Consider the following 17,288-nt stretch of genomic DNA (forward strand, 5'->3'; position numbering starts at 1 on the left):
CAAATAAAAACAAACTGCAAAAAAGAAAAAGTCATGAGATAAATGGGGAAGTCTGCACTCTGACTGGATATTTGATTATATTAGGAAATTAATGTCAAATTTTAAAATATGTGACAATATACTTAGAGTCCTTAGGTACTAGAGATATATATGTAAATATTTACAGATAAAATGATACTATATGGGACTTGTAACAATTCTGGGAGTGGTAGGGGACAGTTCAGTTCAGTTCAGTCACTCAGTCATGTCCCACTCTTTGAAATCCCATGAACCGCAGCACGCCAGCCTCCCCGTCCATCACCAACTCCTGGAGTTTACGCAAACTCTTGTCCATTTGAGTAGGTGATGCCATCCAACCATCACATCCTTGGTCATCCCCTTCTCCTCCTGCCCTCAATCTTTCCTAGCATCAGGGTCTTTCCCAGTCAGTCAGCTCTTCACATCAGGTGGCCAAAGGATTGGAGTTTCAGCTTCAAACTCAGTCCTTCCAAAGAACACGCAGGACTGATCTCCTTTAGGATGGACTGGTTGGATCTTCTTGCAGTCCAAGGGACTCTCAAGAGTCTTCTCCAACACCACAGTTCAAAAGCATCAGTTTTTCAGCACTCAGCTTTCTTTATAGTCCAACTCTCACATCCATACATGACCACTGGATAAACCATAGCTTTGACTAGACAGACCTTTGTTGACAAAGTAAGGTCTCTGCTTTTTAAAAAGCTGTCTAGGTTGGTTATAACTTTCCTTCCAAGAAGTAAGCATCTTTTAATTTCATGGCTGCAATCACCATCTGGAGAAGGAAATGGCAACCTACTCCAGTGTTCTTGCCTGAAGAATCCCAGGGACAGGGGAGCCTGGTAGGCTGTCGTCTCTGGGGTCACACAGTCAGACACGATTGAAGCGACTTAGCAGCAGCAGCAGCAGCAGCAATCACCATCTGCAGTGATTTTGGAGCCCAAAAAATAAAGTCTGTCACTGTTTCCCCATCTATTTGCCATGAAGTGATGGGACCAGATGTCATGATCTTCGTTTTCTGAATGTTGAGCTTTAAGCCAACTTTTTCACTCTCCTCTTTCACTTTCATCAACAGGCTCTTTAGTTCCTCTTCACTTTCTGCCATAAGGGTAGTGTCATCTGCATATCTGAGGTTATTGATATTTCTCCCGGCAATCTTGATTCCAGCTTGTGCTTCTTCCAGACCAGCGTTTCTCATGATGTACTCTGCATAGAAGTTAAATAAGTAGGGTGACAATATATAGCCCTGACATAATCCCTTTCCTATTTGGAACCAGTCTGTTGCTCCATGTCCAGTTCAAACTGTTGCTTCCTGACCTGCATACAGATTTCTCAAGAGGCAGGTCAGGTGGTCTGGTATTCCTATCTCTTTCAGGATTTTCCACAGTTTGTTGTGATCCACACAGTCAAAGGCTTTGGCATAGTCAGTAAAGCAGAAGTAGGTGTTTTTCTGGAACTCTCTTGCTTTTTCCATGATCCAGCGGATGTTGGCAATTTGATCTCTGGTTCCTCTGCCTTTTCTAAAACCAGCTTGAACATCTGGAGTGCAGAGCAGCGGCTGCGCAGTGCAGGAGGGAGTGGCCGAGAGGAGATACCCCACATCCAAGGTCAGAAGGAGCGACCGAGAGGAGTTACCCCATGTGCAAGGTCAGGGGCAGCTGCCATAAGGAGATACCCCACATCCAAGGTAAGAAAAACGCAAGTAAGATGGTAGGCGCTGAGAGAGGGTATCAGAGGGCAGACAGACTGAAACCACAAGCACAGACAACTAGCCAATCTGATCACATGGACCACAGCCTTGTCTAACTCAATGAAACTAAGTCATGCGGTGTGGGGCCACCCAAGATGGACAGGTCATGGTGGAGAGGTCTGACAGAATGTGGTCCACTGGAGAAGGGAATGGCAAACCACTTCAGTATTCTTGCCTTGAGAACCCCATGAACAGTATGAAAAGGCAAAAAGACAGAACACTGAAAGAGGAACTCCCCAGGTCAGCAGGTGCCCAATATGCTACTGGAGATCAGTGGAGAAATAACTCCAGAAAAAATGAAAGGATGGAGCCAAAGCAAAAACAACACCCAGTTGTGGATGTGACTGGTGATAGAAGCAAGGTCTGACACGTAAAGAGCAATACTGCATATTATGCAATATCAGGAATGTTAGGATTGTTAGGATACTGGAATATTAGGTCCATGAATCGAGGCAAATTGGAAGTGGTCGAACAGGAGATGGCAAGAGTGAACATCAACATTCTAGGAATCAACAAACTAAAATGGACTGGAATGGGTGAATTTAACTCAGATGACCGTTATATCTGCTACTGTGGGCAAGAATCCCTTAGAAGAAATGGAGTAGCCATAATAGTCAACAAAAGAGTCCGAAATGCAGTACTTGGATGCAATCTCAAAAACGATAGAATGATCTCTGTTCGTTTCCAAGGCAAACCATTCAATAGTTATCCAAGTTTATATCCGACCAGTAACACTGAAGAAGCTGATGTTGAACAGATCTATGAAGACCTACAAGACCTTTTAGAACTAACACCCAAAAAAGATGTCCTTTTCATTATAGGGAACTGGAATGCAAAAGTAGGAAGTTAAGAAACAGCTGGAGTAACAGGCAAATTTGGCCTTGGAATACAGAATGAAGCAGGGCAATGGCTAATTGAGTTTCACCAAGGGAATGCACTGTTCATAGGAAACACCCTCTTCCAACAACACAAGAGAAGACTCTACACATGGACATCACCAGATGGTCAACACCAAAATCAGATTGATTATATTCTTTGCAGCCAAACATGGAGAAGCTCTATACAGTCAGCAAAAACAAGACCAGGAGCTGACTGTGTGTTCAGATCATGAACTCCTTATTGCCAAATTCAGACTTAAATTGAAGAAAGTGGGGAAAACCACTAGACCATTCAGGTATGACCTAAATCAAATCCCTTATGATTATACAGTGGAAGTGAGAAATAGATTTAAGGGACTAGATCTGATAGACAGAGTGCCTGAAGAGCTATGGACAGAGGTTCGTGACATTGTACAGGAGACAGAGATCAAGACCATCCCCAAGAAAAAGAAATGCAAAAAAGCAAAATGGCTGCCTGAGGAGGCCTTACAAATAGCTGTGAAAAGAAGAGAAATGAAAAGCATAGGAGAAAAGGAAAGACATACCCATTTGAATGCAGAGTTCCACAGAATAGCAAGGAGAGATAAGAAAGTCTTCCTCAGCTTTCAAGGCAAAGAAATAGAGGAAAACAATAGATAGGGAAAGAATAGAGATCTCTTCAAGACAACTAGAGATACCAAGGGAACATTTCATGCAAAGATGCACTTGATAAAGGACAGAAATGGTATGGACCTAACAGAAGCAGAAGATATTAAGAAGAAGTGACAAGAATACACAGAAGAACTGTACAAAACAGATCTTCATGACCCAGATAATCACAATAGTGTGATCACTCATCTAGAGCAAGACATCCTGGAATGCGAAGTCAAGTGGGCCTTAGGAAGCAAGACTACGAACAAAGCTAGTGGAGGTGAGGGAATTCCAGTTGAGCTATTTCTAATTCTAAAAGCTGATGCTGTGAACGTGCTGCACTGAATATGTCAGCAAATTTGGCAAACTCAGCAGTGGCCACAGGTCTGGGGGACAAGTGGGTATAAATAAAACAACATTGAATGTGACTTGATGACTGTTGGAGGCGAAGAGGGTGGAACAACAGAATTATTATACTATTCTTCTTTTATGTATGTTGAAATTTTCCATAATAAACTTCAAAAAATAAAAATTAGAATAGAGCTATGCCATGACATGTCAGTTTCTTTAAGTATTCACATCAGCCAAGAAAATAAGGGGAAAACAGAGGCAGATGCTGGTGCCCAGTCAAGCCCTTTCTATGGCAGAGGGGCCCATTTTGAGGACTTGCCCTCAAGGTTGCAGAGGCTATTTCATCCCTGAGAAAGAGGATGCCTCTGGACATCTCACCCCGGTCCCAAAAGTACTTTCTATAATTAGGGAGCTGCCCTGAAGCTGAAGGTAAAATGATGGCTACAGTACAACACAGCAATACAACACAACATCAAGAGATGCACAGGAGGAGTAGACAGGCAATTGTGATGACGCCTGAGTTGTGCTATTACATTGTTGGACAAAGTGTAACAAAGAGTCCTATGGGAGCACTCAGAAGATCCTCTAACTGGAAGAGGTGATGACCAAACTGCCCTGAAGAATTCCCAGAACTATCTTCTGATTATAATTCAATTCCCAAGTTCCGTTGCTCTAGGAAGAGGATGAGCTGGCCAGAAGTTGTAAGTGTCCTGATCTCCTGGCAGCTTTGCCTCTCCTTGTAAATACACCACATGGCCTTCTAATAACAATTGGATTTCCATACAGCTTGCCTAGAGAAGGAACACGTTAGCCAAAGGATGGCAGTATCCACTTCTCTGATGCTCAGTTCCGTTCAGTTCAGTTCAGTTGCTCCGTCATGTCTGACTCTTTGTGACCCCATGGACTGCAGCACGCCAGGCCTCTCTGTCCATCACCAACTCCTGGAGCTTACTCAAACTCATGTCCATCAAGTCGGTGATGCCATCCAACCATCTCATCCTCTGTCGTCCCCTTCTCCTCCTGCCTTCAATCCTTCCCAGCATCAGGGTCTTTTCAAGTGAGTCCGTTCTTCACATCAGGTGGCCAAAGTATGGAGTTTCAGCATCAGTTCTTCCAATGAATATTCAGGACTGATATCCTTTAGGATTGACTGGTTGGATCTCCTTGCAGTCCAAGAAATTCTCAAGAGTCTTCTCCAAAACAACAGTTCAAAAGCATCAATTCTTCAGTGCTCAGCTTTCTTTTATAGTCCAACTCTCACATCCGTACATGACTACTGGAATTATCAAATTAATAAACTTTCTGATTTTTATAGGTTCTCAGCGGTTGGCGCCTATATATCCATCCCTGAAAAAAATGCATTAATTCTTGATGTGCTGACAAGTCAGAATTTCAAGATTGTAAGACCAGCCCTGAATCCTGGGTAATGCCATCCCTTGGAACCTGCCTAGGTAGACACCAGCCTTCCCCAGCCTTCTGCTCTGCATGCTTCTTTGATCTTCTAGATTCCTTAAGGCTGGGACCGTGTCTGATGCTTCTTTGATAGCTGAGTCATCCTCTTTCACCATGTCTGCCTAAAAGCATTCTTGTTTTTAACAAATCTGTTTCTTGATTTCTTTCACTCTCATTCAACCGCATCAAAAATAGCTAACTCAACATCTATTTAGGAATCAAGTCAGATGCAAAGAACTATGTAAGGGGCATTTTCTAAATGAAAAATTAATAATTTTAAAACTGTTCAGCTATTTTGAAAGATGACAACCTTTTTCACATACTCATACTCTATTAACTTCCTTTTCTGCTTAGGTGTTCCACAAACAGTTTAATCAACCAAGGACCTCCCTCCACACTATACCTTTAACTGAAGATCAAGAAACCAAACATTGTCAACTCCTTCCCAGACAAAGAACAACTTTCGTCTCCAGTGATTTCTCTGTTGATCACTTAGGTAGATTCTTTGACCTATAACAGGGGATGGCAAACTTTTTCTTCAAATATCCGCAGAGCAAATACTTCAAAAGCTGCGAGCCACACAGTGTCCGGCTACTGCACCGTAAAAGCAGCCAGAGACAGCATGTAGCCGAATGAGCATGGCTATGTTCCAGCAAAACTCTGCTTGTGGACATTGACATTTGAATTTCATATACATTTCATGGGTCACAAAAGATTAATCTTGTGGTTTATTTCCAACCACTCAGAAATGTGAAAAACATTCTTAGCTCAGGAGACACACAAGCAGCTGTCAGATCTGGCCCATGGGCCATAGTTTGCCAACTCCTGCTCTGCAGTGATGAATATTGGCAACAGTTCACTATACGTACTGTGAATGCGTGTGGTCCCTTCATAACACACCCTTACCAACCATGAGAATTACTATCTGCAACGGTTCTTAAATTCACAAGTGGCAAAACTTACAAGCTTGTGGGAAAAATATTTTCACTAATATTTTTAAAAATGGTCAACACATTTTTAAAAGGTATTTTGCATATTAAATATCTTTTACATATCTCAAATCCCAAATAGTGGGGTACTGCGTAATACATTTCTAGTTACCATCCCTGCTCAGAAAAAATTTGTAAGATAAACGAGGCAGCGCTAAGCTTGTTTTGCTTTGACAATGTTTCCTGTTGAGACTTTTTTCAATGTATTTTTATTCATCCAAATGTTCAATGGCTTTGTGATTTTTAAAATTAGTATTCATACACTCTCACCTTCTGAGTTGTACCATAGTCCAAGAATTTGGATGCGTGATATAGAAAAAGCTTCAGATTTTGTTTCTTCAGCCTAATCCACTGCTACTGCTAAGTCGCTTCTGTGCGACCCCATAGACGGCAGCCCACCAGGCTCCCCCGTCCCTGGGATTCTCCAGGCAAGAACACCGGAGTGGGCTGCCATTTCCTTCCTAATCCACATATCTACATATTTTTAACCTCCCTCCCCTTACATAAGCTTATAGAGCATTGCCTATCTATGACAACTTCCTAGGCACACTTAACAAATATTTCTACTGGATTATTTTGCTTGTTTTTGTTTATTTGTTTGTTTCAACTTCCATTACACATCCTTTACTCCTGCAGACTTTCTACTTTAACTCCCCTTTTTATTTCCAGTCCACCGTTGCTCTTTTTCTAGCTGTCCACAACAGTTGATGCTTGCATGATACATATATCTAAACTATATTTCCCAGCTGTGGAAAAGGTCCCAGCATCATTTCCTCAGACAGGACATCAAGGATCACTGTACCATTTCCTCTTTGCTTCTGTGTGTGCTTGCAAAAGTCCATAATCGAGAGTTTTAGAAAAGCAGAGCATATGTTTTTATACTCTTGATTTGGTCACAAGAGGAATTTGTGGTTGAGATGAAATGAGGATATTTATCTGCCATACCTAAGTGTCCTTGTTCACACTGCTCCCAGAATTTTCTGCCTGAGAAAATTCCCCACAACCTCCAAGGACAGGAACCTGTGGGAAGCATCCGCGGCAGACCTGCCGAGGCTCTCCTCTGCATCCCCAAAGCATTTCATGTATCTCCATTAAAGCACTTACGACTGCATTGCGCTTGCTTGTTTATGTAACTGTCCCACCCCCACCTGCCCACCCCACTAAGTCAATAAACAACTTTCATCTTTTCTTTTTTTCCCCTACCTCTCCCATGCCCAACACAGTGCCTGGAACAGAGCATCAAGATTGCATTTCTCAGAAATATTCAGGGCAGTGTCCCAAAAGGAATGACTTTGGGGGCTTCCCCAGCCAACTTCCATCAGCATCCTTAATCTCCCTCCTCCCCTAAAAAGTCAGCAATCTAAGTAAAAATGCTTAGATTTTTAAAATTGGAAAAAAAAAAAAAACCCACTTGAAAGCAAGTATCTCCAGGCCCTCTTATCAAGAGACTGCCACTCTTAAACTCTTCTTCAAAGAAAGTCTAGCAACAACACCGTGGAAAATGCAAGGTTCTCTTAACACTACAAAATAATATGCTTATATGGCACCTCACAGTTTTCACATTACTTTCACGATTTTTTTTTTTCCATTTAGCCCACTAATCCTTGGTAAGACAGATAGCGTTAGCCTCATTTTTCAGTCACTCAAGGAAATAAAAGCGACATGTCCAAGATCAGAGCTTGTGGTTGATGACAGCTCTAGGCCTAAAATACTTAATTTGATTAAGGGTTAAATCTTACATTGATCTGTCTACTCTCCAGCACTCCAGGAAAATTAGGCTTGGTATCTATGGAGGATTCTACCCCCAGCTCCACCCTTGAACATTCTGTAGTATCAGATTAGATTGTGACACTATGTTCTACAAATCCATTCCAAACAAAAATCATTTGGGCAAATACACATTATAAAAAGAGTCAAATATGCCCCACTTGTGTTAGTACTGTTCTAGGATTTTTGCCATAAGTACTTACTGACTAGAGGGTTGGTTGCCAGTGAATTACTGACTGTTCGAAAAATGGCATGCCATGAATTTCTGCAAATGGAAATATGCAGTCTATTATCTAAACAATTCACTCAGGAGGAAGTACCATTATTTATAAGGACAAGAGCTTGATTTTCTCTTCTTTGATAATTTGTCTTTCCTAAACTATTAAATTTAGATTACTTATCACATTAGCAGGCTCTTCACTTAGCTTCTCGACATAATTCTCTATGATTTAAACGTCACCTCAATTCTCTTACTATTTATTGCACACAACTCTTTTAATATTAGCATATATCATCTTAGACGTAAATAGGGCAATGTCTGCCAAAACATCTTGCTACTGCGTGGTAATTGAAAGGCAAAATTATTCCTCAGATATATTAAGTTATTCAAATGAGCCACATTTAGTTTTTTTCAAATTATTTAATTTTTTCAACAAAGGCCTATATAGTAAAGTATGCAGAGCATGTCACACTTAAGATTTTCAAGTTTGATCTGGTTTCGAATCTGCTAATTGTAAAAATTTCAATATGGCAGAGTGCAAAATATTTCCCCCCAATGCAAATAGAGATGTCATGCAGCTAACTGCAAGACATGAATCACTGCCCTGCTGCATCAAACTGGAAAAACCAGAGGCCGTTCACTCTGCAAGATTTCTTACCCAGTTCTTAAAAGTTCAGATGCATCACCTTTTAATCAGGGTAAAAAGCTAATTGCTAACATACTGGGGAATGTTTACTGCTAAACCCACAATCTGGACAAACAGAAAATTATGCTGTCAGAGCCTGCAAACAACTGCAGTCCGCTGTTACACACTGCACCGTCCTTACACAGGGCTGTCGTCGGGAGTTACAGTGCTTTACGGTTTTAATTTTTTTAGAGTAAGGGTCTCTTCCCGAGAGGTAGGGTATTAAGACAGAAGCAGTCTCCCGCGTGACCTTCCTAACACAGACCTTGAGCGAGCGACTGCGGGGGCAGAAGCTGAGAATTTCAGAAGGCACTCGACAGCTCAACTGGGTCCTTCACACTTGGCTTTCAGGAACAAAAAAAAAAAAGCACGTTACTCTGCACCTGCCTCTCCACCCACCCTCCTCGAAACTTATTTACCCCTAAGGATCTAAACAGCCAGCAGAAGGTAGGAATCTAGTCTCTCCGGTGATGCCTAGGGAAATAAACCCCTGACCCGAGCGCCGAGCCGGGAGTCGAGAGGGGCAGGGGGCGAGGAGAGCTTGAAGGAGGGGCGAGCGGGACCTGGAGGGGCTGGGGCTCCCCCCACTGCGCCTCAATTTCTCCACCACGTGTGAAAATCTGGCGCACCAGGTGCCCCATGACAGACCGGGATCTGCGTCTCCTGGTCCCAGGCGCGGATCCTCCTCTCCCTCCCCGCTCGGGGACCCTCCTCCCGCGGCCCCGGCGGGCGTCCCCGCGGCGGTCTCCGGGCAGACAGCGCGCAGAGCCCCGGCCGGCGGGGGCCCTTCCCCGGCTACCTTTTATCCAGGCAGGCGATCCACTCGGCCGAGGAGGAAGAATGGGCAGCGTGCGCAGCGACCATGATGGGCAGCGGCGCGGTGTCCCCAGGCTGCGGCGACCTCCCGCGCTCGCTCTGCCTGCGCCTCGCCCGCGCCTCGCCAGCCGCGCGGACCCGCTCCTCCCCGCCCGCCTCGCGCCCAGCGCCGCGGCGACGCGCCCGCCCTCCCCGCGGCCCGCCGGGCGGGGGGCCAGCAAGGGAGGGGACCCGAGGGGCGGGCCGCGGGGACCGCGCTGCACTGCGGCGCCCGGGGGTGGGGAGTCCCGCGGTCCCGCCCGCCGCGGGGAGGGGGCTGGGGGGCGACCCCGGGCGGCAGCCACCTGCGACAGGTGGCTGCTGCGTCTCCGGGAGACCTGGGCCGCACCCCTCACCTCGGGGCCTCCGGAGCGGGGAGGGAGCGAAGGCGCCGCGGGTGGGGGTGGGGGGACGGGGACGGATGTCAATGTCTATATATTTTTCATACAGCAAATGCCACTAAAATGGCTGCTGCCTCTCTGTTTCCTTAGAAACCCATTAGTCTCCCTCAGCAGCTGTCAAAACTTGCTGGCGTTTCCTGCTCACCTTCGCTGTTTCTCCTTCAGAAAGGGATGGAGAGGAGGACCATCTGACTTGGCCTGGAGACACCCTCAGCGGTCCCAGTCTCCCCTGGGAGGCCGAGGGAGGCCTGGGATGGAACGCAGAGGCAGTGCAGGCACGGCTGGAAGCCCAGAGGGCAGGCCAGGGCCCAGAACGGTGACCAGTGGTGACTATTGTCGTTTAATCACTAAGTTGGGTCCGACTCTTTCGGACACCATGGACTGTAGCTCGCTAGGCTCCTCTGGCCATGGGATTTCCCAGGCAAGAATACTGGAGTGGGTTGTCCTTTCCTTCCTTCAAGTCGTGACTGAGGGTTGACAAACTGAAGTTTCCCGCCTTGAACCTTGCACTTGCTGGGGCTCCCATCGCCTACTCAATGAAATACACACAAGCACACAATTCAGAATGGTGAGCAGTGGGGCCACAGCAGAACTGTAGTTCGGGTCAGGGACCAAGTTCCCACCACCCTTGGGTAACCTGAGTGGTTGGCCCCATGTGTCCTTCATCCTGTGTCTGGAGTGTGGAAGGGGTGGTCACTACACCTGTCTCTGATAGGTGTACAAAACAAATGATACGCTTAGAAGTTCAGTTGCACTCTGTCAAAAATCAAATTATACACAAGTGGTTGCTTAGGAATTAGGGGACAAGTTAAATCTTTTAGACTACTACCAAGCAGTGTTTTGATACTGATGGTGCATTTGGAAACAGACAGTGAGAAAGGAGATAGAGCGTTGCTAACCTCACTCTGTTATTTTTTTTCTGTCCTACTCTCCTCTCATTCCCCTGCTCAAACAATGTTCGAGGAGACTGGAGAGAATGAAACAGCAGGTGCATTCTGACATCCTAATAAAAGCCGGTGCGTTTTATCCCAATAAAACTCCTCCAAAGAATCACCATTTCCCCTCTGCTCCCTAGCCAGGATCTGGTCTCAGACCTACCTCTGTTCCCTCAGCAATATTGCCTGGTTCAGTGCTTGTCCCCCAGGTAACCTCCATCCTGTGGATTTCTACTGTGTTGAAGGTAAATAACATTTCAAATGTTATACTATACAATGTTATACTATGCCAAAGGTATTTTTGTTGTTGCTTTTTTTCAGGACAGAGGTATGAAGAAGATGAGTCTCCTATATTTATTAAGATTCACTTATAAAGGCATCAGAGAGCTCTTGAGAACATTCCAAGGTCGCCAAATGCTTTCTCAAGATGCCTTTACTCAGAGAATATTTAAAGGTAAGGAGCTAGAGGAAAAAAGGACTGCGCATGACCTGTCATTACTGGAGGCTTGGAGTTTCTATAATTTTTAGCTATGATACTAATAATAGTCATCATTTATTGAACATCCACTGAGTGTCAGGTGCTGTACATGTGTTACCTCATTTAATCTTCAGAACATTCTATGAAGCAATCAGAAGGACAGATGTCAGGGTTACTCCACAAGGAGAGACAAATGTCTTTGAAAATGTAATGAACTGGAGAAAATTGTTTATCAGGACTTCCAGGGAGAGTGTTGACTGGCTTGGAAAGAAGATGTTGATGAGCTACTTGGAGTGGGAGGGAAAACCCAAGGCCCCTATTATGCTTGTTAAGGATTGTGGTCTGATGAACTACAAGGCCTTTGTTTTGCCCTGCAGGGACCCTGCCTTTCCTCTAAATAGAAATTAAACAATCATTCAAAGAATATCCTTTTGGAGGAGCACCAAGAATCACTGACTTCCCAGAACAGGCACATGTCCCTATCCAGCCCTGGATATAGGTTCCAGTCACTGCAATATACGCACTGGGACACTGAGCCTTGAGAGGGGTTCATCATACCTTGCTGGTGAGATCCTGGCTACTGGAGCAGGAGGCCTTGAATCGGATTTGGGTCTGTCTGATTCCACAGCCATGGCACTGGGCAACAGTGTAACTGGTTTTCTCTATAGCATAAGGGTAGAAGACACGTCAAAAATGACTGCTCAGGGGATAAGAGTTAAATGGTTATAAACTGTTTTTTATAATAATTTAAAAAATAATAACCTGTCCAGTAGGGGAAAGGAAAAAAGAACATGTATTGATCTTTAGGCGGAAAATAAATAAAAGTATAGATAAAAAGTAAATATTACTGAGAATTCCACCATCTAGAGATAACACTGCTAATGTTTTAGCACATTTAATTCTATATTTTCTATTTTTAAAAGATACAATCACACATACACCCATAAATACATGCATATAACTTGCTGCTTATATTCAAGCATGTATATATGAAAAAAAGTATGTATATATGTGTATGCCTGCCTGCTAAGTCTCTTCAGTCATGTCCAAGTTTGTGTGACCCTAGGAACTAAAAAGCCTCTTGATGAAAGTGAAAGAGGAGAGTGAAAAAGTCGGCTTAAAGCTCAGTATTCAGAAAGTGAAGATCATGGCATCTGGTCCCATCACTTCATGGGAAATACATGGGGAAACAGTGGAAACCGTGTCAGACTTTATTTTGGGGGGCTCCAAAATCACTGCAGATGGTGATTGCAGCCATGAAATGAAAAGACGCTTACTCCATGGAAGAAAAGTTATGACCAGCCTAGATAGCATATTTAAAAGCAGAGACATTACTTTGCTGACTAAGATCCGTCTAGTCAAGGCTATGGTTTTTCCAGTAGTCATGTATGGATGTGAGAGTTGGACTGTGAAGGAAGCTGAGCGCCGAAGAATTGGTGCTTTTGAACTGTGGTGTTGGAGAAGACTCTTGAGAATCCCTTGAACTGCAAGGAGATCCAACCAGTCCATTCTGAAGGAGATCAGCCCTGGGAATTCTTTGGAAGGAATGATGCTAAAGCTGAAACTCCAGTACTTTGGCCACCTCATGCGAAGAGTTGACTCATTGGAAAAGACTCTGATGCTGGGAGGGATTGGGGGCAGGAGGAGAAGGGGATGAGAGGATGAGTTGGCTGGATGGCATCACGGACTCGATGGACATGAGTTTGAGTGAACTCCGGGAGATGGTGATGGACAGGGAGGCCTGGCGTGCTGCGATTCATGGGGTCGCAAAGAGTTGGACACGACTGATCGACTGAACTGAACTGAACTGATGGACTGCATCCTGCCAGTCTTCTCTGTCTACCTTTAAATATTCTTGTCTCCAGACAAGAATAGTGGAGTGGGTTGCCACTTCCTTCTGCAGGGGATCTTCCCCACCCAGGAATCAAACTAGTGTCTCTTATGTCTCCTGCATTAGCAGGTGGGTTCTTTACTATTACAGCCACTTAGGAAGCCCATACATGTGTATCAATACATGTATTCATACAGACTTGAAAGCATTATTTTAGAGGCTATTTTTTCTACTTGGAATGAAAAAATGCTTTGTGTGTTTAATGAAATTTTCATTAAAAATTTTTACTGGCTATGAAATATTCCAACATATGAATGTAATTAAACCTTTTTTTAAAAAAACTGAGATATAATTGACATATTATATTAGTTTCAAGTATACAACATAATGATTTGATATCTATATTCATTGCAAATGATCACCGCAATGTCTTGTTAACATACAGCACCACACACAGCTATGGTTTTGTGGGTTTTTTTGATGAAAACTTTAAAAATTTACTCCCTTAGTAACACTTTCTTTTGAGGCCTATAATTTTGATTGGCAAACATCTGCTTAATCTCCTTCCTATAGCTTAGCCTTCAATTAGAGAGCTAAACATCTCCACTGTTGATCTCTAAGGAGATAAGCATGAGAAATGGCAAGACCCAGGTGTGTTAATGCTGTTTTACTAGTTATAGAACATTGAATGGGTTCCTTAATATTCGAGTTCCATTTTGTTCATCTGAGCAGAGGTTCAAAGTTAGGCATTTGAGGACAGACAACTGAGTTCAAATTCCAGCTTCATCTTGTACTAAGTAAACACTTAAAATGAATTGCTTAGCCTAAGACCCTATTTCATCACCTGTAAAGTGTAGAAATTAATGGTGCTATACATGAATATGTTGCTTGTAAAACATTTAACATAAGTGCCAACCATGTGGTATGCCCTCAATAACTCTTAGCTATTATTATTATTATTCTCTGTACAATGAAGATAAATAGAATCTGCCTTCTGCATTTTACAGGGACTTGGTGACTATCAACTGAGATCACTTGTACTAAAGGGCCTTGACCTTTGTAAATTGCAAGTGATGACTGTGTAGAGAATAAGGGATGAATGTGCCTCCCAGAGAAACAGCAAAGCTTTCCAAGAACTTCTTTAAACTTAATCTCACAATCTTTTCTGCATTCAGTCTAAGCCTAGCTCTACCATTTCCATAGGACAGCTATAGGGACATACCTCTGTGTAGTTATTGCAATGTGTATTAATAGATCAACAGCGCAGTAATTGAAAAAAGAAAGTGAAAGTGTTAGTCGCTCAGTGGTGTCCAACTTTTTGCAACCCCGTGGACTGTAGCCTGACAGATTCCTCTGCCCACGGAATTTTCTAGGCAAGAATACTGGAGTGGGCTGCGATTCCCTTTTCCAGGCGATCTTCCTGATCCAGGGTTTGATCCAGGTCTCCTGCATTGAGAGCAGATTCTTTATCATCTGAGCCGCCAGGGAAGCAGATGTGGGCTAGGGCTTTGGGAATTTTCATTTTCCATTTTCCATTCTGTAAATTCTATTGAAGATTGAGCATTCACTCATATCCATGTAAAGGGAGAATCTGATTCACCATGTTTTAGGTACCTCATGGAAGGAGGGTTATTAAAAAAACATCTAACCATCATTCCTGCTGGTGATATAACCTATTCATGGAAGAAACTGTGCTTTCCAGATGAAGTTATAATAGCAGTCTTAATGTCTTCTCTCACTGTCCCTTTCAGTTCAGTTCATTTCAGTTTAGTCACTCAGCCATGTCTGCCTCTGAGACCCCATGGACTGCAGCACGCCAGGCTTCCCTGTCCATCACCAAAACCTGGAGTTTACTCAAACTCATGTCCACTGAGTTGGTGATGTCATCCAACCATCTAATCCTCTGTTGTCCCCTTTACCTCCTGCCTTCAACCCCTCCCAGCATCAGAATCTTTTCCAGTGAGTCAGCTCTTTACATCAGATGGCCAAAGTATTGGACTTTCAGCTTCAGCATCAGTTCTTCCAATGAACATTCAGGACTCATTTCCTTTGGATTGGTTGGATCTCCTTGTTGTCCAAGGGACTCTCAAGAGTCTTCTCCAACACCACAGTTCAAAAGCATCAATTCTTCAGTGCTCAGCTTTCTTTATAGTTCAACTCTCACATCCATACATGACCACTGGAAAAACCTTAGCTTTGACTAGGTGGACCTTTCTTGACAAAGTAATGTCTCTGCTTTTTAATATGCTATCTAGGTTTGTCATAGCTTTTCATCAAAGGAACAAGCATCTTTTAATTTCATGGCTGCAGTCACCATCTGCAGTGATTTTAGAGCCTCCAAAAATAAAGTATCTCACTATTTCCATTCTTTCCCCATTTATTTGCCATGAAGTGATGGGATCAGATGCCATGATCTTAGTGTTTGAATGTTGACTTTTAAGCCAGCTTTTTCACTCTCCTCTTTTACTTTCATCAAGAGGCTCTTCAGTTCTTCTTCACTTTCTGCCGTAAGGGTGGTGTCATCTGCATATCTGAGGTTACTGATATTTCTCCCAGCAATCTTGATTCCAGCTTGTGCTTCATCCAGTCCAGCATTTCACATGATGTACTCTACATATAAGTTAAACAAGCAAGGTGACAATATACAGCCTTAATGTACTCCTTTCCCAATTTGGAACCAAATTTCTCTTCAAGAAAATCAGAGAAACCAAGGGAACATTTTATGCAAAGATGGGCACATTAAATGACAAAAATGGTATGGACATAACAGAAACAGAAGATATTAAGAAGCGGTGGCAAGAAGAACTATATAGAAAAAGACCATAATGACCCAGATAACCATGAAACATCACCAGATGGCCAACACCAAAATCAGATTGATTATATTCTTTGCAGCCAAACATGGAGAAGCTCTATACAGTCAGCAAAAGCAAGACCAGGAGCTGACTGTGGCTCAGATCATGAACTCCTTATTGCCAAATTCAGACTTAAATTGAAGAAAGTGGGGGAAAACCACTAGACCATTCAGGTATGGTCTAAATCAAATCCCTTATGATTATACAGTGGAAGTGAGAAATAGATTTAAGGGACTAGATCTGATAGACAGAGTGTCTGATGAACTATGGATGGAAATTCATGACATTGTACAGGAGACAGGGATCAAGACCATCCCCAAGAAAAAGAAATGCAAAAAAGCAAAATGGCTGTCCGAGGAGGCCTTACAAATAGCTATGAAAAGAAGAGAAGTGAAAAGCAAAGGAGAAAAGGAAAGATATACCCATTTGAATGCAGAGTTCCACAGAATAGCAAGGAGAGATAAGAAAGACTTCCTCAGCAATCAATGCAAAGAAATAGAGGAAAACAATAGAATGGGAAAGACTAGAGATCTCTTCAAGAAAACTAGAGATACCAAGGAACACTTCATGCAAAGATGGGCTCAATAAACAACAGAAATGGTATGGACCTAACAGAAACAGAAGATATTAAGAAGAGGTGGCTAGAATACACAGAAGAACTGTACAAAAAAGATCTTCATGACCCAGATAATCATGATGATGTGATCACTCACCTAGAGCTAGACATTCTGGATTGTGAAGTCAAGTGGGCCTTAGGAAGCATGACCACGAACAAAGCTAGTGGAGATGATGGAATTCCAGTTGAGCTATTTCAAATCCTGAAAGATGATGCTGTGAAAGTGCTGCACTCAATATGTCAGCAAATTTGGAAAACTCAGCAGTGGCCACAGCACTGGAAAAGGTCAGTTTTCTTTCCAGTCCCAAAGAAAGGCAATGCCAAAGAATGCTCAAACTACCACACAATTGCACCCATCTCTCACGCTGGTAAAGTAATGCTCAAAATTCTCCAAGCCAGGCTTCAGCAATACGTGAACCATGAACTTCCAGATATTCAAGCTGGATTTAGAAAAGGCAGAGGAACCAGAGATCAAATTGCCAGAGATCAAATTGTGATCCATTGGATCACAGAAATAGCAAGCAAGTTCCAGAAAAACATCTATTTCTGCTTCATTGACTATGCCAAAGCCTTTGACTGTGTG

General features: G+C 43.3%; 1 protein-coding gene and 1 long non-coding RNA gene across 3 annotated transcripts in view; one reads left to right on the plus strand and one right to left on the minus strand.

The window, feature by feature from the left end:
- The window catches only part of RAPGEF4 (Rap guanine nucleotide exchange factor 4), a 328,969-nt gene extending 319,254 nt beyond the window's left edge, over window positions 1-9,715 (minus strand). The window contains exon 1 of one of the 2 annotated variants that reach the window (XM_069577204.1): window positions 9,534-9,715. Coding sequence is in view for 1 of the 2 variants with exons in the window: in XM_069577197.1 (XP_069433298.1) it covers window positions 9,534-9,598 (65 nt within the window). In the remaining variant the exon portion in view is untranslated. The remainder of the gene's footprint in view (window positions 1-9,533) is intronic. The other variant, XM_069577197.1, reaches the window with a different exon arrangement.
- A 616-nt stretch (window positions 9,716-10,331) lies between these two features.
- Window positions 10,332-13,533, plus strand: LOC138434671 (uncharacterized). The gene is made up of 2 exons (XR_011254832.1): window positions 10,332-11,379; window positions 12,470-13,533. It is a non-coding gene; the product is annotated as an uncharacterized lncRNA (long non-coding RNA).
- The last annotated feature ends 3,755 nt before the right edge of the window (window positions 13,534-17,288 follow it).

Source organism: Ovis canadensis, chromosome 2, assembly GCF_042477335.2.
Source record: "Ovis canadensis isolate MfBH-ARS-UI-01 breed Bighorn chromosome 2, ARS-UI_OviCan_v2, whole genome shotgun sequence".
NCBI lineage: Eukaryota > Metazoa > Chordata > Mammalia > Artiodactyla > Bovidae > Ovis > Ovis canadensis.